General features: G+C 47.6%; 1 protein-coding gene across 2 annotated transcripts in view; it reads right to left on the bottom strand.

The window, feature by feature from the left end:
- Positions 1–26706, bottom strand: part of LOC149363722 (carbonic anhydrase 2-like) — a 98490-nt gene that overhangs the window by 25627 nt on the left and 46157 nt on the right. For both annotated transcript variants that reach the window (XM_089573675.1, XM_089573676.1), the window contains exon 2: positions 3931–3969. In XM_089573675.1, the coding sequence (XP_089429801.1) occupies positions 3931–3969 (39 nt within the window). The remainder of the gene's footprint in view (positions 1–3930; positions 3970–26706) is intronic.

The raw sequence follows: 26706 nt of genomic DNA, 5'->3' as shown, positions 1-26706 counted from the left end.
GGCGAGGTTAAGGAAAAATCTGGTATACTAAGGTAACCGCGGCTGGAACTAAACAGGAATAATTTGGTGGCTTGGAAGAGGCTTGCGAGCTGCAGTGGAATTAACTTGGCTTTTGATGGTTTTTATTTGAGTTATTTAAATATTATCTTCGCTTCTGATGATGAAGACGAAAAAAATAATGAGATGATAATCGTGATGACGTACAATACAGAAACTGAAGAATGACACCAATACTTAGAGAAACGCAAATGAAAATGAGAATTCGTTTAATGATACGTTGGTAACAAGCATTAAAGGAGTTAAGTTCATTACCAGCCAAAAAATTCGAGACAGGCGGTCTTAACATGCGACAGAAAGTTTCTGTGGGCCTGTTGTAACAACAAAACTTTCTGTTGCATTGTGCAGCCGCCTATTGCCGTGACAAAACTGGCTCTGTTGTGAGAACAAGCGATTGAGGAACACTACAGAACGCGTTGTCGCTACGAGAGAACATTCTTTTGTCACGACAAGAATTTCTGTTTTTACAACAAGGTCAGGCCCTAAGATACAACTAGAATATCTGTTGTGAGAACAAAAAATTTTCTGTCGTCCAGCCTAACAAAGCAAGACAGTCACAGAGCGAGAGCATTTCGATGGAGGCGAAATAAGAAAACGCACTTGTGCGGAGATTTCGGTGCATAGCCTTTAGCATACCGTGTACAGTGTTACCGTTACCGGCGTGCCGGGAGCCCGCCCACCGCCCGTGAGCACGCGCTGATTGGACTCGATGCTGCAGGCGCGCGCACATAGCTGCCGGGTACGTGGCGCCATCTGGCGCCGTCAAAGTGATTTGCGCATGCGCACTGGATGCGCGCGGGCTCCCGGTACTCCGGTACCGGTAACACGGTACACGGTATGCTAAAGGTCAGGTTTAACAATAGACACCTTTAGCATACCGTGTATCGTGTTACCGTTACCGTTGCCGGAGTACTGGGTGCCCGCCCACTGCCGGTGAGCACGCGCTGATTGGTCCCGATGATGCGGGCGCGCTTCGCAGCTGCCTGGTATCTGACGCCATCTGGCTCCGACAAGGCGATTTGCGCATGCTCATTGGCTGCGCGCGGATTCCTGGTATTCCGGTAAAGGTAACGGTAACGTGGTACACGGTATGCTAAAGGTGTCTAATGTCCGACCACTCGACCATATTGCATGCCTCATAGCACAAAGTATTCCTTTTTCACGCAAAAACAAATTGATAACCTGACAACAGAAGTTGAAATTGCCCTGCGGCGCGCAACGACTCCACAGTGAGGGAAACCCGAACTACGAAAGGACTAATCCGTCTACCCGTACTCCGCGAGGCCATCGAAAAAGAAATGTACGCTTGGCGCGGCGCAGGTACCGCCAATGGCCTCCAGTTCCGCGCACCGTGTAAAGACACGGCGTGCTGCTCACGAGAGCTGTTTGGGGTGCGCGCAGCGAGCACGGGTTGGACGGGGAAGCGTAATTTATTTGGTCAGCTTGGGGACGGACAAACGAAAGAGTAGCAGCAGTCTCGCGTGCGAGCGCGTTTGTGTACGCTGTCGAGCAGAAAAGAAAAAAAAAACTGCGGTCCGCACACGCTCTCGCTTTTGTTGACTGAAGAAGTGAACTGCGGCGGAATGAATCGTTGTGTCCAACACGGCGTTGGTCATGCGCTAGCGCAAACGGCACACGTGGTCTTCTGATTGGCTGGCGGAGTGACTTAATTGGCTTGACTTCACTGAGTGATTGACTGAACTGACTCGGCTTGAGTGACTCACTGCGTGATATAATTGACTGTTTGTTGGCTGACTGACAGATTTAATTGGCTGAACTGACTCGGCTTGACTGGCAGACTGAATGAGTGATTTAACTGACTGAACTGACTCGGCTTGACCGACCGACCGACCGACCGACCGGCTAATTGAGTGATTTGACTGACTGAACTGACTCGGCTTGCCTGACTGACTTGACTGATTTATTTATTTTTACGTGCCAAGGCCTACTTAGTTTAAGGGTATACACCCTAATGCTACACACTAAGGCTCCATCGAGCCTACTGGATAACAATGCTACCTAATTGCATATCCCTCTACGCTAATTCTTAATAAAACAAACGGTTCTTTCATGAACCTCCCAACACAGTAATCTCTATTTGTGAGGCAAGGGCTCTTTATTGGAATAATGGCAGCAATTAGCCCTCCAAACCATGCTAGCGCCTGTTGTAGTAACTGGTTTTGTCGTCCCAACTTCAGAGGAAAATTCATGACCAGTAAAAGCTATCATACGATACTGCTGGGGGTACGCTTCATAAGAGAAGATTAAATGAGTACAGTGCAAGGCCAAAGAAAAGTAGTTCTGAGGAAAGATGCTCACTTGCGGTCTTACATCGTTTGGAAATGCACCATTTTTTGTTAACGTAAAAGACTCACAGGACAGTTACCATTGTGTAACGAGAGAATCAGGAACACCTCTTTGCGGTGGTGAATATGATATCGTCTATTCATTATTATTTATCTTGTTTTTTAGTAGAGTGCGCGCGACGTCACTGTGTTCGGACTACTCAGCGTGTCGCGTTGTAATGACGCATTGAAAGGACGTCATATGTGACGTCACTGCATGCTGACCAACCAGCGCGACTTGGTGTCACTCCGACGACACCAACGCCGACACCGCAAAACCGGGAAACTTGCCCTTAACAGCTATCGCTGCAAAAGTTTTTATGCAGCTTTGTGAATGAGGCCGTGGTTGGTCGTACGCGTTGCGCGCGGAAAAATGCTTACGTTGATTTTGGACCAATTCCGACAATCAGGAGAGAGGTTGAGAGAGGTATTTGCAAAGAAAGGCAGAGATCCGTCCCAGCAATGACTGTCTGGCGTACTACTCAGCACTGAAGACGGAGAAGGGAGAACAAAATGTTTATGATGGGCGATGATGGGGACAGAGGCCAGGGTTCTAACTCCCGGCTACGATGAGGTTCATTGCGTGGCCATGTGTTTTTATGCACTCCCGCCTAGAGCAGTAAGGTCCCAACGTGTGTTCTGTGCAGGTCTGTTAAATTGCTATTGTAGCTAGATATTTACCGCTGTCTGCCGCAACACCCGCTGCATGGTTCTCATTTATCGGCGTTCCGCTCCATGCATGCCGCCATCCGTCAACCACAACTCTTCCAGTAATCGGCAACCCAGCCTATTGCCGCGAAGCACTACGTTTTTTTTTCCATGACCCTTGCTTATGGTCTCCGGTATGAGGCCGTATCCCACCTCTACACTCTAAACACGAATACACCTATACGGGAGTAAAAAGGGAGTATAAGCTGTCCTCTAGGGCACTCCCTTTTAGGGAAGGGTGTGCGCTAGGGTACAACTTTACACCCTTTTTACTCCTTTCTGTTTAGAGTTTACGCGAGACGCCATTAGAGTGTCCTGGAACGATCATCATCACGCGCGGTAGTTTCTGCGATGTTCGAAATGGTTGTCGGCGTTTTAAGAGACCTTAGAAAGAAAGTTGGTTGCCATCTTGAAACTTAGCGCTGCCGTGAGCAAAGGGCTTTCCGATTATAATGACTGGGGAGTAAACACACTGCTATCGCCAGCGAGGAGTTGTTTTCTGTTTGTGGGCACAAATACCCTCTGCAAATATTTACCGCTGAAATGCTCCTTTGCCTGTCTGCTTGTAGTCACCATCACGTGACTGTATTTAGTCCGCTCCATCCCAAGAATGACGTCTCTGAGAGAGGCCGAAGACCCCCTGGAGTTCGTTTAAGTGCACTGACTTCGCACACCGCAATGGCGTCGTTGCATTTCGCCTCCTTCAAAAAGCGCCTACCGCGGTAAAGAATCGATCTTACGCTGTAGTATCCCAACTCCGCAACCGCTTAGCTACCGAATAAAGAAAAAAAAAAGCAAGCAGGGGTTTTCTGGAACTCACCAAATTCACCGCTGTAACCCCATTTCTCACTGCAGGAACCTGCGCAAGGAAGAAAAAAAAGAGACATGTTAATACTCCACTTGACTGACGAAAACGCCTCAACACAAAGCAGCAAGAAAATTGCGCAGCTACCCAAGCGCCCTCTTTGTGCATTCACACCCCCACTCTTCTTGCGTATATCCATACTGCACACAAGTCGAGAATATAGATGTCACCACAGTTCGACGAGCAAGAGGAAAGCCCACCATTACAAAATTTATTTACACAGTCAATAGATTGTCCATAGAGTTTTGTCAATGAAGTATATAGACTTTCTATAGATAGTCTACGGATATATATGGCCGTGCATCTTTAGTAAACTTGTCTATAGACAGTCTACAGGCTAAGTAAAGACAAAAGGAAATGCCTATAGGAAGGCAATAGAGTCTATAAGAAGTCTACAGACACTCTATAGAACATTTTTCTAAGGGGTAGATACCATAGAGTTTCTTACTATTTACCTAGAGGGAAAGCTGGCGACCCCTCTATGGGAGTTTGCATGGAGACCCCTCGAGGCCACTTCAGCCACCATGGGCGCTCAAGGCATCATGGGGCGGTGAGCTACCGACTGCAGAACTACAACTTTTGGCCAAAAAATAATAGAAAAATAAAGCTGTTAGATAACTACGAATGTCCTAACATTCAATATCTTGTCTAATGATTGCAACAAACGAGCAGAAAAGCATTTAAGTGCAAAGTTTGCCCAAAATAAGAGATGACTAGCTTTCCTATTGGCCAAGTGATGAACACTAAAAAAAACTAATATTGCGTAATTAACAGGCGCAATTTTAAAAGTAAATATGTTTTAAAAAAAAATGTTGTTGCTTAGATACTTTAAGAGGTTTTTTGTTGGCATTTCGGAAGAGTAAAACCTTTTATTGGCGTCGTGTGTCGTCGCGTTTTCACTACTATGGCTTTTGCACACTGCGTTCGCGCGAAAGTCGTCGGCGCACACACGAACAGCGTTTTTGGAATGAAACATCTTAGTAATGACACTCCGTGTTCCTGAAAAACTACGACTGTTCCGCAACAAGTAGCTCACCGCCCCATGATGCTTTGAGCGTCCATGGTGGCTGAAGTGGCACGCGCCGCCGGCTTTCCCTCTAGGTAATAGTAAGAAACTCTATGGTAGATACCTTATAACCCGAATTAGCGCACTCATGCACAAGAAGGAAATGGAGAGGTCACGTCACGATATCCACATTGCATTTAGACTAATGTCTTGAAAAGCGCAAAAAAAATTACGGCTAAGTCTACCTGTGCACCATAGTTTTGTGAATAATTTAATGAACGTGCACGCTGGTAGAATAAAAAACAAAAAAATAGAGGGAACGAATACACGAACGAGCAAACAGAATGAGCGAGTAAAACACAAAGTACTACGACCGACCCTACGTAAATGCCTTTCGTTCTCCTAGCCATTCTCAGGCTACCAGGAACGCGCATTTGTCTGTAATTACTTAGGGGTGGAGGGGGGGAGGGGGAGATAAACAGGGAACCGCGTGCTCCCGGTCATCAACCGCAGCGAGTTACTTAAATCACTGAGCGTAAGCAAACGTACGAGGACGAGCGAGAGAGACTGAACCGGGAACGGCCAGTGCCAGAGCATTCTGCATACATTCCACAAGCCCGGCCCTCGCCCGTGTTCAAAATAAACCATCACCCAGCCCGAGATAAGCGCTGCCTCCGAGAACGAAGCCGAGAAGCATTTATATATACACCAACGCCGCGAGGGCGCCTCGCAGCCAGGAGCGGCGGGCTGTAACGAACAACTATCAGGGCGCCGATTCGAGCTTTCAAGCCTGCGTGTTGTCCCATCATCCCGGAATAGTTCGAACTTCCCTTCGGCTTTCGGCCGTCGCCCTATCGGGCTCTGCAGGCTCGGAAGACCCGACGGCGTCCTAAAGGAGGAAGAAGGGGGGGTATGTTCATTGAAATTTAAAAAGCGGTTTGAGCATCCGCCTCGTATTCAGGGGAGGTGCGGGGTTCGATCCCCAGTGCCACCGGGTGCCCACCGGTGACACAATGGGTACAAGCTTTCCCCAGGCCTTCTGTCCGCCCCCCCCCCCCCCCCACCCCCTTGTGCCGTGCCGCTCTATGGCCATATAATAGCTACCCTTGCGCCATAAGAACGAATCGTAATCAAATAAATAAGCGAAGGACAGCGGCTTAAATGAAGCGAACATCCCTAGACAGCAACCACAACTTGTCAGGTCGCATAAACATGTCTTAAGCAAGGCGCAGGTAGGGCAAAGTTATAGTGAGACTATTTTATTAAAGACCCCCCCCCCCAAAAAAAAAAAAAAGTAACAATGCATTCGAAAACGAAAGAAACAATCATGGTAGGCAGCTCAGTTATTAGCGTGCCTACGTGAATCTTTCGCCAGGTTAACGTACCATATAGAACACATAACATTATACCGCACGGACGTATATTACATCCGTCTGAAGTATGCAACCACACGGGGCCTCTTCTTAAAGAAAGGGGTTGTACAGAAACCCACTCCTATTTCATGCCTTCGCTATGCCAACTCAAGAGTCTGGTACATCACGCTTTAAATGGAGTAAGTATTCCGTTAGTACTTTCGAAAAATAGAAAATTATGCACGCCGGCCTCGGTTATCAGGCGAGCCAATAGAAGCCATACCGGTTTACAGGACACCGTTTCAGACAAAGAAAGAAAGAAAGTTGGAAAGAAAGAAAGGAAGAAAGAAAGAAGGAAAGAACGAAAGAAAGAAAGAAAGAGAGAAATAAAGGAAGAAGGAAAGAAAGAAAGAAAGAAAGAAGGAAAGAAGGAAAGAAAGAAAGAAAGAAAGAAAGAAGGAAAGAAAGAAGGAAAGAACTTATTTGTCCTCGACTTTTCGATTTTAAGCAGCCAGCGGTGAACTCAGAGACCATTAAGAAGTTCCTTTTTCTAAAGCTCAATACGCGACGAGGCCTTCGCGTGCTCGCATCTGTTACTCAACGTTTAAGGAAATCTCTCCGTTAGTTGCTTCGCACCAAATCTTTCCGCAGCTTTCTAAAACGAGATATCCTTTCAGACCCTATACATCATCGCTCTCCTCTCCTTCTGCATCTGAAATCAACTTCGTTGGCAGTTAATCTCTACCTTTCATCGCCACATCTATGAAAAGAAAACCATCCTTGGATTACGCTACCGATACTGGGGCAGCTAATATTTCCAGAGCTTTCATGTACACCAAGAAACGATGCTCTCGCACGCAGAAAACGAAAATGAGACGGCACTACTATCGATGAAAGAACGTTTTCTCAAACAAAACCAAGTATGAACGCAAATAAAGGGGAGCGGTATAAGATCAGAATCGCAAGTTCATTTGCGCAATGAGCGATCTGGTGCGCAGTTCGGTGGATTAAAGCGATTACTCCAAAACCTCTCTCATTCTCTGCCCGAGCTATCTTCAAGGTTAGGCGACCATCTCTTTTAAGCATTCCGAAGCGCTTGTAGAAGAACAAAAACAAATTTCGCTCGCGCACGTGTACTGGCTCGAATACAGGATCGCATGCCTTAAGGCGGGACGCGATTAAGACTCGATGCGCAGTCCCTTTCCGTGGACGTCACATAACGTAGACGAGACGCATAGTATACATACGCCTATATAGGCACGTGTATAGTCGGTGCCAGACGGGAAGGGACACACGCTTTCATTCTTTTTACTTTTATTTTAGCCTGAACTCGCCTTTCACATTTAAAGGAGCCTATATATGCGTATGGGTGTACGTAAATCCCGATCCCGGAATCAGTGCCGCGGTATAGATTTCCAACGAAGAGCTGGCAATACGTGCGCGGCGTGCCGTGCATGCATAATCAATCTGTGAGGCAAGAGCGCGACCGTCTTGCCTTCGCCTTGAGGTAGAGAAGGAGAGAAAGAGGCGAAGGAAAATGTGAAAGCGTTGATGGCGTTTCCCGGGCAAACAAATATACCCTGGCGAAGAAATTGGAGAGGGTTATGAAGGTACGCTTAGGGAAGCGCTTGTTGCTGAAGTTCGAATTGCGGGCTATGACTTGCTCCTAGCCATTCGATTTTTTTTTTTCGGTTCCGGATGAGCTCACTTACATGCTGGCACAGACTCCGCGGTAATCGAACGTTACGTACCGTAAGTAACGGAAACGATATACAGCACGGACTGGCCGTTATGTTAATATCTTCAGGCCCCGCTCAGCCTTTTGAAAAGTTCTTTTTCCGTCTAAAAAAAAAACCTGCACAGACCTGAAGAATGCCAGTCAGTTAGCTGTGCGACAGGAAACGACGACTGTTAATTTTCTACAGGCATGCACAATATTCTGTACTGTTTCGCAACGCTTCCGAATTCTATTATCCAAACACTGCAATATTTGAGAAACGAGAACTAGACGCATCTTGAGCCCATATCTGCCCATTATAAACACTAGAAGCCTATTTTTTCTTTCTCGATTATCAATGGATAGTATCGACACCCAGCGTAAAATATTATTATTATTACTACCGGCGTCAAAACTAGATGATATAGCTATATACGTAGAGGAAGGGGCTGTTGACCTCAATCTTTGAGAAATATCATTTACTGTTTTTGTTGGCTGTCGTAATAAAACTACATTCGCGATATGAAGGGTGTTAAATTCGTTGAAAACAAAGAAAAGACTGCTAGCTGTTGCACTCTCAGAGAAACCGCGAGTTCAGGTACGTGAACACAACTATGTAAACTGTGCCTATACATATACAACTGTTTACATACATACTGTTTACAACTGTTTACATTATATTTCTGTTATTACGTGTATCTTTCGGCCAAATGAGCAGACGTTATTGTGTTTCCCCCCTGCAATAATGCCCTTGGGCGCTGCAGGTATCTGTAATAAATAAATAAATATATACGCAGTTTCATGCACAGCTTCTGCAAAGGTTACAAGAAGGGTTATTTTCTATCCCCTTGTCTAGTTCTTAAGTTTTCTCAGGCAAGCGATGTCACTTTTTTGCGCACACCAAAGTGAACAACAAAGTAAAATGAGATGGCCGGCGATTTATCCCTACTGTTAAATACTCCGTAACCACAAGCCCGAGATGCAGCCCCGTATGCCGGCCGGCTCCTTGATACAGTCTGATCGCTCATACCCTTAATCGTGACCTGATTACGCAGAATAGTGAGAGCTAATCCCCTTTCAGACCGACATGAGCATTTCAAACGACGCCTCCAGCGAGTGGCTACCGTCCAAGCAGGAAAACCCACCGAAGTTGCCCTTCGCTGAAGCAATCACAAGGCGGCAAGCGACGACACCTTAAAGACGGGGCGACACAATGATAAGGGACCACGTTTTACTCTGACATTTCCCGGTCGCATAAGAGAGGTCCTGATCGCTCGTCCCATCGTCTACATTGCGACATTAGAAAATCAATTTCGGCGGCAGAGTGCCAGGAACAGGATGGCTCGTTTCGTAAGGGCGATCCGATGCGCAGTGGTGATACAGTGGCGGAGGTTTGATTATTCAAAGCAGACTTCTCTAAATGGGAGAACTGGGCGCCTAAGACGCGGGCGGAGAGCTAGATGCGCAGTCCAAGGATGGATGTGTAGCCTCCTTGCGATGGGTGCTCCAGGTATCGAAGAGAATCGCTCCGCGGTCCATTAGTCTTAGCTCAGCCCAACACGCAGCTTCTCCGGAGAAGCTGTCTGTCAAGTATTTCGCGCGATATCAAGCAGTTTCCAGAACGTCGTCTCGCACTGTAATTTCAGCGTAGTTCCTTTATATTACTAGGCAACTTGGTACAATTTGATTTTCATTCGGAGATGGAATATAGAAGTGCATAGAGGAACTGGCACCGCTGAAAATAGACGTTGTGGCCAGAGAAAATGCGAAGAAAGAAAAAGTCAAGGGAAAGCTGGGATATGTCGAAAAGGATAAAGAGGGAGTAACACGCGCCTTAGAGGTTTTCCAATAATGTATACTGTATTTCTAATGCCCCCTTACGACTTACGCTCAACGTATGCTACTTGAGGTAAAGCCATGCAAAGACCCGAGTCAACACTGTTGCACGACCATACACTATAAACACAAAGGAGTCAAAATGAAGTAAAGTGGTCCTCTAGACACACTCCTTAAAAAGGGAGTGCTCAAGAGGCTTACTCCCTTTTTTACTCCCATATAGGCATATTTGTATTTGGAATATACGGGTCTTCCACAGCGTCTTTCTTCGGATCCACACATTGCCAGTATATACAGGCATACCAGACACTTTATCATACTGTCTACATTTATAGCTTTCTGCCCCGTATTATAAAGAGGAACATGCTTTATTAGTGATATTGCGGCAATCTCGAGGGTGCTTTCAATCATTGGTAAAGATAACTACAACGCGATAATGTAAGCTTTTCGGGTGGATGTTGCTCTCTGCACGGAAAGCACCCGTTATCGGGACTCGATGTGCGCTAAATAGAATAAAGCGGCACCCACTTGCCCGCATGCATACCCAGTCTTAAAACAAAACAGAAAATTTTTGTCGTCACAACAGGCTTTTTTTTTTGTAGTGTTTTGAGCCACAAACTTGTATAAGAACAGGAATTTTTGCAGTAACGATATAATTTTTCTGTAATATTGTACTGTGCCTTGTCTTAGCGGCGTAACAAAAAAAAATACTGCACTACTACAGAAGAATACTACAATACTACTGAAGAATCTGTCGTTACGACAAAGTGACAAGAAATTGTCATATTCTGGGTCATTGCCATATGGTGTCGTTTTTGGGTACGTAGCCTCTTATTCTAACCTCTCTCTCTTTTCGGCTTAAAAGGTCTCGCCGCCGTCGCCGTTGTTGAGCATCGCAACCGAAACCTCCAGCGTTCACCCACTTATTTCGGTAGACGTACAGCCTATGTCAAAAGTTTAGAGCCCAGGGGGTTTGCTTCTAAGCGCTATTGTGGCGCTCCTACATCACTTGTGGAAGTTCTACGCATCGATGGGAGCAGGACCAAAAATATTCTTACCTTCAGGCGATTTGGGACGCTGAGGTCGCATTACGAGCACAGCAATGCAGCCCAGAAGCAAATCCCCTGGGCTCTAAACTTTTGACAAAGGCTGTACGTCTACACCAGAAGGTTGTGAAATGGTCTTTACTCTCGCTATTAATTTATCGTTTTTGACCGAATCTATGTGCACAGTTTTATTGTTCTCAAACAATCAGCAATTGTCCCCATTTGTTGACGTTAATTATACAGTACCAGTTTCTTCTTTTTTTGTACCGTTAGGCAGTACAGGGGGCCAGTAAGCACACCATTCTGGACATCGAAAACTTCTTTTTAAGGCGGAAGCCTTTAATGCCCCATCGTTGTAAGCAGGAGTTGTCGACAGAAAATGTCACGCTTTTCAATTGGTCGAAATGCTCGTGACGTCACAGTGCGCGAATTTCAAATGAGGCCAATTGTATTTTGGATAGTAACCATGCAACGAATCAAAGGGATCGTATAGTGATGCTCCAACTAAGTGGGAATGAGTTTAGTTAATTACTTAATTAATCAATTAGCCTAATTAAGATAGAGGAGAATGAAGAGCTCAGAAGAAAGAGGAAGAGAAAAGAAAGGCGCGCGTCGCAGCAACAACCGCGTCCGCGGAAGGAGACGCTGCTGAAAAAACAGATAAGTACGAAGCCGCGTTCGCTCCACCACCACGCACTTCGACGTTGCTCGTTTCACACACGTTGTGTCGAACATCCTAGACAGTTCCAACATTTGACAGGTGAATGACAGAACACGATGGATAGAATTGCAATAATATAAATATGAAATAGCCTAATTAACCTTTCTAGTTAGACCGCATAAATCAACAAAACCGAGAACGAAATTGGTCGAGTTGGGGAATCGAACCAGGGTCTCCGGAGTGCGAGACGAGCACGCTAGCCACTCCGTAATGCCAGCTGAATGGTTTGGAATGAACAAAGGCGCGTCTAGCTAATACGGCGTCTTCGTTCACTCCCATCTTCCCCCTTTCCCTTACGGCGAGGTGCAGGTGTCCACCCAGATATGCGAGAGAGATACATTTCCTTTCCTCAAAAAATAAATTTACCGTCCAGCAAGGCGTACAGCCGAATTGGCGATGGCGTTCTGTAGACTCCCTGGCGGCGTTGCAAGACACTGTCGCGTTCCACTCTTACAGACGAATCTTAACATCTTAACCACACATCAGTGACACAAGCAGACAGCCAATGGACGCGTCATTCGCTGGCAGCACTTGAATCATCATTCACAACCACATTCGTGGCAGAATGCTGTACTCAGGCTTTCGCCTTGCACCACTTTAGTCGCCAAAGTGACTCCAAATTTTTTTTTTTCTCCGGCAGTTTCATTGCTTGGGTATTACACCAGGACTAAAGAGAAACACTTTATCAAGTAAAACTCTAGTTTGGGCGAGTTGGTTCATGATGAAATAAAAACTGGTATGGCGCAAGAAACGGTGTTTTGTGTGCCTTCTGTGTCCCCGTTTCTTGCGCCATACCAGTTTTTATTAAACACTTTATATGTTCTATTCCTCGCTCCATCACTCGCGCTCTCTCCGTCTCTTTCTTCTCTTATTTTCATCCCGGGTTCAACGGTTGGAATGCATTCTCCCTCGCTCCGTCGGACACCCCACGCAAACACGTCGTCGGCGAGGCCCGGAAAACGCAGGAGCACGCGCCGACGTGTATCGTCTTCCGCCCCCGGCGCACTCTTGGCAACGGAGAAGCTCCCTTCCCAACGTCCCCCTCCTCCTCCCCTACGACACACGCGCACGCAAAAGGAAGGCATCGAAAACATAGCCAAAACGAAAGCGCGACTGGAGCTAAACAAGACAGAGCAGTAAAAAAAAGTCTGCGGCGTAGCACGCAACCGAGCTGCGCTCTCGCGGGAGCCAGCCGTCAACTCGGGTAACACACGTCGAACGGCTCAATCGTCGCCGCCGAGCGAAACAAAGGACTGGCTGCTGGAAAAGAATGCAACACGCGAATGCAGCCGAGTGTGAAGCACGAAGGTACAAGGTCGAGGTTTGCGGCAGAAAGGTAAGCGGGTGTGCGTGTCTCTGTCGCAGTTATCTTTCATCGTTTTGAGGCAACTCGGTAATTTCTGACACTCGATCATTTGATACCCCCAGTGTCACATTGAAGGGACAGCTCAACTTAATTACATAATATCGCAATTGTACAAGTACAACTTTCACAAATTCTACCAATAATACCACTAGACGAATGCGGAACTGACGTAATGCTAAATTTGAACGCATCTAGTTGGATATCAGCGTTGCACCTAAAATCAGTGTCGCAAGGATACCACCACGCTGATGTACCGTTGGTTCAAGCTGTCCATACCAAAAGTTCAGCATATGTCTTATAGGACTCATCCAAACCATAAGTCTCGGACCAAAACAACGAACACGAGAGTCCTCTGGAGAGTAATATTTCAGCACAAGGGCCGGTTAACAGAGACGTTTCCAGGTGGGATTCCCTAGCGTAAATTGCATGCATTGCGGCTGAAGTCTGACAGCAATGCAGCGGTCAACAGCGGGCGCATCAAGAAACGCTTCAAAATGGCTGCGCTTGTTTTTCATGCAGTTGGCGTCCTCTCCGACAAAGGCCGCGACATTGACAGGATGCCATTCAAGCAAGGCAGGGCCATCGTGATGGCCGCCACCTAAAGCACTCACGCGGACATTGTATGCGCACTAGTCGGAAAAAGAGCCGTCGTCGAGACACGGTCAATTCCCCAAAGCCCCCACTTCCGGTAGAGGGCTAAGACAGGCAATCAGCGGACTGCACTGACTCCTGTACTATGTCTCGTCTATCATGAGGATGCTGCGCGGATTCATGGACGCACGGATCGAAGGCGAAACGAATCTTCATATCAACTGGACACTCTGTAAAAAACAGAAGAGAAGTAACCTCCAACCCCATATTTCGGTGCGCGCATTCGCGAACAAATCACGGGTTCGGGAGTGCTTCGATGCAAGGCGCCGAAGCTCATCAAAGCCGTTGGGTGAATCGGCCCGGCTGGCAAGCGTGTACTGGTTATAACGACGTCAGTGAACGACATACGGTATATGCAGAAAAAGCTGCGGCCAGTCGCGAGCCAGTTAACACGTGAGACTCTCTGTGAATTCTGACGCCGATTTCAACGACGCCAACTTCTCCTTGCTTCCATCGAGCTGCACAGTTCTAGCCGCAGACATGGCTGCGCTACTCATGTTCACGATTGGTTCTCGGACGGTTTACGTCGGCGTATAAAGCAACGGACGGCAACCCATGGCGCAGAGCGAGCACGACTCCCGGCACCGCATGGCAGCTCCAAGGTGGACGCGGAGAGCTGTCATTATGGCCGCTCTCAGGTCGATTTACTTCGAGTGACGTGGACGCGGAAGGCAACCGAGTTGTAAGCAGCCCGTAAACGCAGCGTTCGCCGAAAGACGTGCAATCGTGCGTTAAACACGGGGGAATAGTCGACGCCCACCTAATGGCCTATGTACTGCTCGTTCGGAAAGAACCCAGTTGCCTGAGCAGCCGCTGGGGAGACAGCTGGGTACCGGTAGCAGGCACGATGACAGGAGCCCCTGGGTCGGAGGCACTTGACAAAAAAGCGTGTGGGGCACACAAGGAGCGGATCTTAAGCTGCCATGCATTTAAAGCCGCCGAAAGAACAAAAAAAAAAGACGCCACAAGTTCGTATATGTGTACAGTCAGCGTCAAGTGAAACGCGACCAGGATAAAAGCAACGCGAAAGCAAAGAAAAAGAAATTCAGGTAGAGCCCATTGACACTTCAATGCAACAGACTCGGCGCCGTCGAGCTGAACAACCAAGTCCATTGATACCTGGTCTTCCTCCAATAAAATCTTCAAGTTTTGTAGCGTGAGCTACACTAGCCGAGGTAGAGCAATTCCTGGAGAGCCGTGCTGCGCATGCGCGAGGAGCGAGTGACGTCACAGCTGCGCAGCTGGTGCGCCGGAGCCGACAAGAAGTAGAGGATGGTGAGGAACGACAGCCAGGCTACAGCCATGACGCCAGAGAGCTCCAAATGCTCTTAAGGCCGCGCTCTCGGCGTATCGCCTGTTGCCGGCTGCATTTAAAAACAACACATCCACGAAGCTCATCAAGAATTGGAGAAAGTTTTGTTTTTGTATTACTTTATACCTAAATGGTCTTAAAACTAGTGCTGTTCTATACCTTTTAAATTCCAAGCTGGTGAGCCAGGTCGAAAAAGTGAATGTCTTTATTGACGGGTGGCAAATGGACAAATTTATTTCTAGACACATAGAGTAGACTCCAGAACAGCAAGGAATTAGGCTTATGGAACCTAAAGTTGGTGCTTCACCTCTGAAACGTTTAGAACTGTTTGAAAAATTGCACAGCGAAAAAAAATTCACAGGGACGTTTGATTATTTTATGTGTTGGCAATGCGACAGCATTTTACGTTGTTGATGCTTTTACCACAATCGACGTCACTCCCGACCAGGTGACGTCACTTCCCTCCAGCCAATGGGCGAATTTTGACACATTTTTTCCCCTATGAGGATTTTAATGCTAGGGCAGCTAGTGAGGTGTGAAGTGCCGATGCCAATCGAAGAATGCAACACTGACTTTGGAGAAGGGACTAACTACTCATTGGCATCCACCTGAGCGCAGCCATACGGCTACAAATGAAAGCTATATAGCTTTCCACCCACTCCACCTTGGGGGATTCCCCTAAACATTTGATCATTACTTTGAAGAGGTGGCCGAAAAATAACGCGGGAAACTAGTACACCTAGCGCCGAGCGCTATGCGGCGTCAAATGTACGACTCGTCGAGAGCTCGTCGATGCACGGACCAAACGCTGCCCCTTGGCCGCTGATCGCTATCTCCGTCCGTCTCCACAAAACAGCATGTCGCTTCGAGCGGACGCCCAAACCGCGCACGAACTCCGATCGAGAGAAGGAAGCCGAGAACATCGCGCCGAACAACATCGAACAACGGAAGGTCGACGGCAGTACCGGGAACCTAACAAGCCGCTGCTAGAATGAACCGAACGGAACCCCGCCGCCGGCGAGATCGGCTAAACGTCGCCGTCACGACAGCAGCGCGATCTTTTTCTGTCCGTCCGCTGGGAGACGAGCGGAACAACCAGCCGGGCCCCGCCCGGGAAATGTTCGGCGTTAATCGGGTATGTTTTTTTCCTACTCTCTTACCTGCCCCTTCGCCCACCCCTGCGCACGGGTCGCATCGGGGATCGAATGAACGAAGCCCGCAGAGACGGGCTGCTAGCAGAAATTAGGAAAAATAAAGAAGAGGAAAAGAAAACACGAACAAGCACAATGGCGGACTTGAGCTCCGCATGCAAACTGTGTTCGAAGTATTTGCCCATTTTTGCGCAATGTACACGCACGCAAGCAATGTACAGCTTTCCAGTTTTTTAGCAATATTACGGCAGCGTCGGCCAGACTGTAGTTGAGCGTCCCATGAGCGTCCCATGCAAGACCGCAGTGAAGAAACCAATGAGAGTACGCGCATGCGCACACGGCGCTTGCCAGTTTCAGCATCGTCTGCTCGGCTGTTTGCTAATGTGAGACAACCACCGCTGCTCGTCTCCTAGCGACACAGACGAGCATTACTGCCGTGGTATTACTAATAAACTGGAGAGCTGTACTTGCACGCAAACTTGCTGATGGATCCCTCTTTAGTAAGAGGAGTCTTTCTGGTCGTCAGGATGGTTCTACCCGCTCAACTTTTTACAGATCAAAAGACGAAACAACCACACCAACACGGAGCGGGAAGTTACAATTGGTTTTAATGGTGGAAACAGGTGATCTTTTCTACACAAGACGTGAGCGTCATCAATGGCACACAAAGAACCAAAATAACAAATTGGTACCATCAATCGCAGTCAGATCGACACAACACACTCATCGCGATAGCCTAAGCATGTCAACTTCTTTCTCAGACAACGACAAAGACACATTGCTGATACACCTTTCAGCCCCGGAGGATTTGATTTCAAAAGCTTCTGCGATCTCTCTTTCTGTTCTGTTATTGGAATGCGAAAAATTATTTCGAAAAGAGGCTTGCATTTTTGCAGCGATGACAATGAGTCGCCAGCTTTCCCGAATGCGTGATGGAATTACATTTGTTAGCGTGCTCGCTTAGCCTTCTGTTTTTGCAACGGCCCGTACATAAACAACACCTGTGTCGCATCCGACGTGTTTTTTCTCATGGTTGATGCTGTAACGTGATTTGGGGGTCTTACCCTGTTCATTTCCTTTTGCGCATAAACCCGATAGTTTTTTGGGGGCCGTGAAAACCACAGGAACATCTTGCATGCCCGCAATCTTTTTGAGACCGCGCGAAACTCTGTGTACGTAAGGGATAACAACCGGACGTGTGTTCTTGGAACCATCCGTGTCTTTTTTTTTCTTTTAATGTTTTTAGAACTTTTTCCGAAATTGATGCCAGGAGGATGTCAGGGTACCCGCTATCTTTCAATGTTCCTGTGGTTTTCACGGCCCCCCAAAGGCTATCGGGTTTATGCGCAAAAGTAAATGAACAGGGTAGGACCCCCAAACCACGTTGCAGCACCAACCACAAGAAAAAACACGTCGAATGCGCCACAGGTGTTGTTTATGTACGGGCCGTTGCAAAAACAGAAGGCTAAGCGAGCACGCTAACAACTGTAATTCCATTACGCATTCGGGGAAAGCTGGCGACTCATTGTCATCGCTGCAAAAAATGCAAGCCTCTGTTCGAAAGAACCACGATTATTTCGCATTCCAATAGCAAAACAGTCTTGTGTATAAAAGATCACCCGTTTCCACCATTAACACCAGTTGTAAGTTCGCGCTCCGTGTTGGTGTGATTGTTTTGTTTCTTGCTCTGTAAACATTTAAGCGCGTTGAACCATCATGAACAACCTGCTAGGCCCAATTCTCGCCATTTTAGTGGTCATCAGGAACGTCAGCTTTGGCGGTCTCACTACCCGCCTAATGACGAAACGTTTGCGACTCCACAGTCCGATAGTCAGAAGCAACCCGACAGGAGGTGAGCGGTGTGGTGACGTTCCTCTCAATTTTGGCAGCCTCTGCATCATGCCTTGGTCCTCGCATTCCAAATGCCCAACAAGAGACTAATTACTTTTTTTATTTATTTAGGCAAGTATCATCGTTAAAAGTCGACAAGGAGAGGAACGAACAGCGCCAGTGCTGGTAAGAGAGGAGTACAGTCTTGGCCAAAAGTAACCAGGCTGCACGGTTTGCTTCTTACTCGTATATTAAAGCTATTATGCCAGCCCTCAAGCTCTAAATCTCTGCACGGTAAGGAGAACCCCTGTCCTCAACTTCAAAGAACTTATTGATCTTTAGAGAAGCCGTGCGGGCTCTGATATACGAATGAGAAGCAAACCACGCAGCCTGGTTACCTTTAGCAAAGACTGTACCTCTTTTGACGGGAGCGAAGGGTGCAAAGCCGAAGGGTGCCGCAGAAGCCTTATCGCGAAGGGCATACGAAGAGTATAACCGGAGACCATGGCAAATAAGTGTATCTCTTATCGTCTAAAGCTATCCGCATATACAGGGAAAAAAACAGAAAACTTCCCAGTTTCACATTAGACGGCGAGAAAGGCAACTTCTATGACGTCACTGAACCACGTTAATGTGCTTGATGCCCGTGCACGCAACGGTGGTTCCAGGAACACGGAGTGAAGTGGATCGACTCTCGAGCCTATGCACGACGTGAGCCACAATGACGTGATCCCATCGACTGGCCGTTAACTTTCTTCATTCCCAAAATATACCCCCTTTCAGTCGAAGCTGGAGCCCAGTATACGAAGCGTATCATCTAGGACGTGAAAGGTTTAGTTTCGCTGGCGAAACGATTTGTAAAACTAGCCCTTAGGAAAAGCACAGGTACTTATCTCTAACAATCATCCGGAAGGTCAAGTTGCGCCAAAAGTAGCGCGTGATCGCTTGTCCACTGCTAAAAATGGCACTAACAGTCTGATTAGGCTGTATAATAAGAACCCATAGAATACGTAAACGGGACCACAGCGTTGCGCCAAAAATAATGTTCCTTGGTCCTAATTAGAAACATGCGTTAGGAGGGCCAGAAAAAGAAAGAAAAATAACAGTGTCCTACCCCGGCTATCTAGCACGACGGGCTTACTGGTCCGAAAAACATTTCATTAAGCCGGCGTTAAGGAACTGGAAATGTTCAAGGGAACACGAAACAGAAAGTTCTAAGAGCACTCTACGCTCTAAGCAAGCCCGCTTTTTCTGCGTTTAATCGCGCGACTTTAAGGTCATCGCATTCGTTTCGGTCAGCACGGGCTAATATATTTTTGTCTGGCGTGATGCCCGCTTAATATGGAGTAAAAAATGGCGGTGCAGCATACAGGAATCCTTTGGCTATAGCTAAGCACAAGTATTCCTTTCAGCACTTAGGCCTAAATAAATCGCGCAAGAACTTTTATCTGAGTAGGTTAAGCCTGAAGTGATCACTTTCAAATCGCATTAGGCTGTACATAGCCATAGCCCCGTTACGAAGAAGCATGTCGACAGTGAAGTCTGACAATAAAAAAGAAAAAAAGACCTGCCGACAGCCCTCGGCTCTCCCCAACACGAGGTGGTACAGGACCGATGAGCTAATAAAGAAACTAAATTGAAGCACCTAATCCAATAGCAATGAGGTCTCTTATCAGTTTAGTGCGATCATCTGGCGGTTCTCGGAAAGCTCGACAGGCAAAAGTGGAGCTAGCTAAACCGCAATTTAAAGCACGAATCCGTAAACCTCCTTTTATGAGCCACACAATCAACGCACGAAGCCTTTTCCTTTTTTATCTAGTTAGCTAAAGGAAGTTTAGGAGACAGGTTATAGTAGTACGCATTTGGCGCCTTGCATTAATGTGACAGAATCAGGTTAGCAACTCGAGGCTTCTTGAAGGTCGATGCAGTTCTAGGTCCCGTGCCAAGTTCGTCTTAAAAGGCTTTGTGCCCAAGATGGAAGAAGCTTCTGTCTGCTTTGCTTCTTTTCCAAGAAACGTCGTCGTGTCGACCTTGCATTGCAGCAAAGTGGAGCGGAGACTCGGAAGAAGAATAGAGCTCGATCTCTAGATTTATCTGCTCTTCGCGTAGGCGTTGTCTCAGATTTTGAGTCAAGATGCGCCGACAGAACTTCACCCGGGGAGACACCGTTAGCGTGCCACGTATGTTATTCGCCATAATTTGCGTGTGGCATACCGCACTGAAGATGGCGCGATAAAATCGACTGCATGAACTTGGCCGGCTTGTCGTGCGCTCAGGTGAATTATATATATAGCCTTGATGGGCCGCACGTATCGCTTCTACGTCTTGGCGTGTGCGCTGGAATTTCTCGAACGTTTTAAACTTTTGGTGCGGTACGCTTTCATGCAGTTGCGTTCGAAGTTGTTCAGTTAGACGGTCTTCTGAGCAGCGCATGCAGCTGACCTTTAAAGATTTGCGATACGAAACTTTTAAAGTCGGAGTTGCCATTGTGATTCAGCTGCCTCGCAAAAAACGACCTCTGCACCACGTGCCAATACCAGCTGGCGCTTCAATAGCATTTCAGTTTCATCGTAAACTATCTTGCAACCCGCCAACTTTGAAAAGCAGCGCATCAACATTATAGGCACATAACGCGACCTTGGCGTGCACTCAATAAGTGGCTGGTAAAAGACTACTACCAACAAAAAGCAAGAGAGGGAAGCCAGTGGTGTTTCAGATCACGTGATAGTGCCTTTCCCCACGGTGACATCAAGGCGTCCAGTTGTGAGGCACCGCATTGGGTTCCATTCCCCCGGAAACTAAAACGTGTACTCACTGCTGCAGAACATGATGAGAATTACTAGCCCGTTCTTCCTTCTTTTTACCGCTGATTACATGTCGGGACCACTGATCGATTATATGCGCCCGTGAAAGAAAAAAAAAATCGAAAACCGGGCCAGATAGGTGGAAGTGTTAAGGGCACCGAAGAGGTTGATGTCAGCACGTGCCTTTGATCTGTGCCATACTAAAGTAAAGACAGAGTTCCGGATCAATTTTCATTACACCTGCGGCTAAACCTGAGTAAACGTGCGCCTTCGCTTACTGTCAAAATACAGGTACGCCCACAACGAATCGAACCCCGCGCTCGGCAACGCATTGCCCCGGCCGCTGAGCCAGTCGATGAGTCGACTACGACTGAGTCGGCGTCTTTGTTCGCCACTGGCGTCTTGCGCACGACATTAAAAGATTAAGCTGTACTCGCGGGCGTCAGCTCAGCGGTGCCTGGAAACCAACCAGCTGTCTCGGTTTCAAGGCCAGTGATCAGTGACAGCTTCAGTGCGTTCGGATCTATGAGTTCTGGGAATGGTTCAGTTGTGAACTGCATTTCGTAACGATTTTTTTCCCTTGTTAATTCTGCTTACTACTTCCTGTTGGCCAGTCTTGCCTTTGGCAACCAGACTCGGAGAAAAATGCTGCGTGCTCGCCATCAGCGATGGCGTCAAAGACGGCAACTGTGATAGTGGTTTCTGAGGAAAGGAAATGGCGCAGTAACTGTCTCGCTTCTCGGCGGACACCTTAACCGCGCCGTGAGGGAAGAGAGGTAGGAAGCAGTGAAAGAAGAAAGATAGAAAGAGGTGCCGGGGTGCAGGACTCCGGAATAATTTCGACCACCTGGGGATATTTAACGCGCACTGACATCGCGCAGTACACGGGCGCCTTTTTGTGTTTCGCCTCCATTGAAACGCGGTCGTGGCGGTCGAGTTCGAACCTGGGTTCTCCGGGTCGGTAGGCGAGCACCCTAACCACTGAGCCAGCGTGGCGGTCGGCTGTACACCATCGGTATAGACGGGGCAAAAGAGTTAGAAAGAATTTAAAAAAAAAAAAGGACTGGGGAGGTCAGTGTGATTCTTTTATAGAGAACGTCTCGCTCATGGTGGCGGGGGGGGGGGGGGGGGGGGGGGCTAGAACAGTCCCTTCTAAAGGAACTATTACAAAATGCGACCCCTGAATCCGGAGGCGAAAAGTTGGTGCCACAACGCCAAAAACGTTCACTTCGCATGCATAAATTACCTCGAACACAAAACTACGCAGCTCTGTGGAGCTACTATCGATCGAACTAACCCAAGTGGCATAGGTGTGCACCGCCCACCTTCCTTTCCTGTTATCGAAATGCTCTTGAAGAACGCGACTCAGGTACATCAACATATCGAAAAGCTCGCGCGACGTTTGAGTTGTTTACAGCCGTGCAGGCCTATACATGCTCCCGGCTGTGACTCCTGTCCTCAATTGGACAGACAGAGTTGTCGCACATAAACGCCCGCAGCGCTTCGGGGCCTCTTCTCGATTGGCTCAATCAGATTACGTACGCGTGTGCCTGGCGTCCAATTCGATTCCGCGCACGTGCAGATTCTCCCTGTACAGCAGCGTTCTCTGAATGTAAACGACCCGTTTATTTCGTAGTTCGATATCTCTATCGAAGGTTTGTCGCACGCAATTCGTTATGCGACTACATCGCACCCTGTAGGAACATATATTAGTCGCTTATATCGCTTCGTAAGATTATTCCCAACTTTGGCTTCGATGCCCTAGTTCGCAAAATATCCGACTTTTTCGAATTTTTTTTCTAATAACTGAAATAGAGACGCCGAAACCGGGAAAGTAAATAAGATAGAAAAGATTCCCATGCATAGAAGCAAATCGGAACAGTGTTGAAATGGGGGGAATCTTAGGTCTACCGCTATAGCATAACTCGTGAGCAACATTGGCTACATTCTCCCAGTTGGGAAAGAAAGCCGAAAGCCTGTTTATTGGAGTGTATGAAAGGCCTGTTGTTGGACACAGATTTTGTACTGTGAGCCATAACCTTCAGCACTCTCTTGAGTTTCTACCATTGGTTAGAGCAGGTTTGAAAACTGTGAGATACGCGTCTTGATTTCGTTTTTATTTTCCCACAGGCGCACCGGGCGTAAAATATGCGCTGTGTCATGCATACTTAGCGCGTCGACGCCGGAAGTTTTTCAACGTTTTGAGTGCTTTCCCAGATGCGATTCGATAAAAAAAATATATTAGAGGTGAAGCACTCATCTTTTATTCGTGACGTAATAGAAAGAAAGATTTTGAGGAATGTTGATAGATAAAAAATAATTGGTCCATTGCTATAGGCTTACGATCCGTACCATGAACCAACCATTAAATATTTAGCTACTATTTGAATTAAAATTTAGATGTTTAAGCCATGAAGAGACAAAACCGCAGACTTCTAAGTATATTAATGTAAACTGAAGTGAAGCACATGTGCAAATGTTCATTACAGTGCAGTCAAACCAAAGATTTGTCATTTTCGGTGAACTCTCACGTTCTCGTGTGGTTCAATTACATCGGCCTTTACAGCCATCTCTGTCTACCTCCTATTCAATCGACAGCAGATTGAGCGGCGTCTTTCGGTTTCGGAAGGCCCATTCCTCTACGGTCTTGAGCCCTAACGATTCTGGTTAGTTCCTGGTTCGAGCATACGTTTTTTTCACATCATGGTCCCCGTATTGGCCCGCATAGTTTAACATTCCTATCATTTCTTTCGGGACAATAATTACATTTCAATGCTCGGCTCGGTTTTAAAAGAGCAGCTCCGGCCTTCAGACTCCCATCCCATTCTTGCCTTTCATCTAATCGTTGTCTTCAGAGGGCTGCTGTGGCAAAAACTGATGGCCACCAACTAGCCTCGTTTCACCAACACATTATTTCCACAATCGGCTCTCTACCTCATTTTAACCGCCTCTTCAAGAGATCAGCCCCCGTTATGTGAGTTTTTTTTTTTCTACTCGCCGCCTTTCGCGCTCTTTGGTGAAAAAAAAAAAAAAAAAATTCCCGCGCCCTGTTCCAGCAACTATCGCACACAGGACGACGCAGTTACACAGCCCCATACAAAAGATTCAAGATATCGTGCGTCGCCGACATCTAAAAGTTACACATAGCCCCAAGACAGCTCGACTTGCCGGCCGATGATGAAGCTGCGACGCTTACTGCACCCGTGGCGAAGCCTGACGCACTCGACGACATTAATTGGCCGAGAAGCGATGCATCATAATAGACGCCTGACAGTGACCTTGACTGACAGCACCTCGCCGATGACAAACAATGTGTAGCAACTGCATGGTCGCGTGTTTTGGACCGCGCGAACGGAGAAAGATTGCCGAGCGCCGAGCCGCTTAAACGAATTAGGAGGAAAGAGGGTGCCCATCCGTCGATCCTCGCCGGTGCATCTGAGGAGGAGGAGAAGGCCGGGGATGCGGAAAAAAAACTTGGCTAGTAGATTCTCTCTGTTTCTCTCTCTCTCTCACGTGAAGAGGTACGGGTGCTGTAGGTTGCTACGCCGAAGAAGTGACGCGTAATTAGATAACACGGAGAGGAGGAAACCGGGATGAGGGAAAGGGCTGTCAGTACAGGGAAGGAACGCGTAGGTGCAGCCCAGAACACACGCGGCCAGAGCGAAAGAAAAAGGAAACAATTGAAAGATGAGCAGAAGCCGGTCGACCGTGTCAGCTGTGGCAAGTTGCGGAATGCGTTCCTGGCGGGGTGTCAAGCGATGAGTTAAACGAGGCAATGGGCTGTCAGGCAAGCCTCTCGTTCGTCCAAAGCGTTTCGTCACCGTCGTCGCGTTTTTCAATCTGGACTTCCTACGCAAGCTGTCAGGTCGGTTCGATTGCCTTCAACAACGAATCCGCTTCGTGGTCGCTTTCTCCGTGGCCTGGGAAGGCGTAAATCTATATGTGGCTATTCACTACACATATATGTATGATGACGTCATCGCATACAAGATAATAACTGTTCTCGAGTGAATCCTTAAAACAAGGTGGGGATGATTTTACAAATTATGGTGTCAGGCCAGCCTCTCGGCACAGCAGGTTAGTCCCAGTGAAGCGGGAATCAGATAGGGTCAATCGGGGGCATTCTCTGGAAACGCTTACGCTCAATTTCAACTCGAACAAAGTAAAAACAACTACGCAACCAACGTGTACAATCTAAAAACTGCAGGTCGCATGGCTGCAGTATAGACCTGAGGACAAAAGTTCGGCCATTTGGGGCTTGTTGAATGCCTTCGAAATGCTTACTAGCTCGAGAACACAAAGGACAACGAAAAAATGTTCTCTAGCGCTGTGTCCTGCGAGGGCCTTTTTCCTTGTTCTTTGTGCTTTCGCGCTAGCAGCCATGTCGGAACAGATTAACTGCTTTACTCTTTCGAGCACCAGTTTAATCCGTCTGACTTGGCAGAGGAGTCAAATGCGTTTTCACTCCTGCTTCGGCCTCAGAGAAGAACTCCTGTGGATCACATAGAAACTGGACGATGGTTTTAATGCCACCACTTAATTGCATAACAAATACGCCTACATGGGAGTAAAAAGGTAGTAAACTGTCCTTAAGTGCACTCCTTTTATAAAAGGCAATGAACTAAAGGACATCTTACTCCCTTTTACTCCTTTTTTTGCTCCGTTGTGTTTATATTGTACCAGAGTACGCTATTTCTTGTGGTCCGTATTTCTTGTGGACACCTCCACTGTGACTGCCCTCGTTTTGAGCGAGAGCGCGGTTTCCTGATTGCTACTCTCTACCGCTTGGACTCGCGTCCTCTAACAGAGTCCAACGTTCTGGGGCCTTGGACACAACCATCCTCACAAAGGAAAGTGGTGAAAGCGCTCCTGAGATTTAAGGGACTCGCGGTTGTATTCCCGTCTATAATCTTTAAGTTTTCAGTGCGCGCCCTCTGTCCCCGTGACATTGTGGTCGCTGGACACTTAGAAAACTCCTTTCATTGTCACTCTTTTTCCTTTTTTCCCCTTTGTTCCCCTCCCCAAGTGTAGGGTAGCCAACTGGGCATCGCCTGGTTAACCTCCTTGCCTTTCCGTTCATTTCTCTCTCTCTCTCTCTCTTGTGGTCCGTATCTCTGAATGCTGCATACGCCAGTGGAGTCGTACAACACACACCGTGATTTTCCACTCCGTCCCCTCGTTTCGCTGTGCATACGCGAGTATATATCCGTTTCACCCGCGCCTCGCGAAATGCTCCGTAGCACCGGATGCAGGCGCAAACGAGCTCCTCGGCGCGATCGTCTCACGCGCCGAGACAAAGGAAGCGCGTACCCTCCTCCCCCTCCTCCCCTTGCACTAGCTCTCTGCAAGGCTCGCAGCAGCTGCACGCGAGCTCAAAGCCCAGCGGGCAGGCTGTGCGAAGTCTTCGCCTAATCACACCACGCTGTGCGGCAACCCTGGCCCAGTGCGGGTCCTGCCTTGACCAGGATGCCCACAGGCCCAGCGCACGCATAGTGAATGTCGCTCAAGACGACGGCGGCAGCGGTGCGACCAACGAGGCGCGCCTCTCGTATGACTGCGTGTGGGTGCAGTGGATTACAAGCGGCGCCCTGTGGATAAAAGCGCTCGTAGGCCAGGTGCTCGCAGGACAAAAAAGGAAGAAATAAAAAGAAAGAAAACTAGACGGACGGACGGACGGACAGACAGAAGGAAAGAAAGAAAGAAAGAAAGCAAGAAAGAAAGAAGGATGGATGGATGGAAGGAAGGAAGGAAGGAACGAAAGAAAGAAGGAAGGAATGAAAGACAGAAAGAATGAAAGAGTGAGAGAAAGAAAGAAAAAGAAAGAAAGGAAGGAATGAAGGAAGAAAGAAAGAAGGAAAGGAAAAAAGAAAGAAATAAGGTGAGAAAGAAGGAAAGAAAAAGAAAAAGGAAAGAAAGAAAGAAAGAAAGAACAAAATAAA

This window comes from Amblyomma mixtum, chromosome 2, assembly GCF_055824585.1.
Source record: "Amblyomma mixtum isolate Tamu chromosome 2, ASM5582458v1, whole genome shotgun sequence".
Classification (NCBI taxonomy): Eukaryota; Metazoa; Arthropoda; class Arachnida; order Ixodida; family Ixodidae; genus Amblyomma; species Amblyomma mixtum.
The sequence above is the reverse complement of the archived record's forward strand: the minus strand, read 5'-3'. Positions and strand labels throughout refer to the sequence as shown.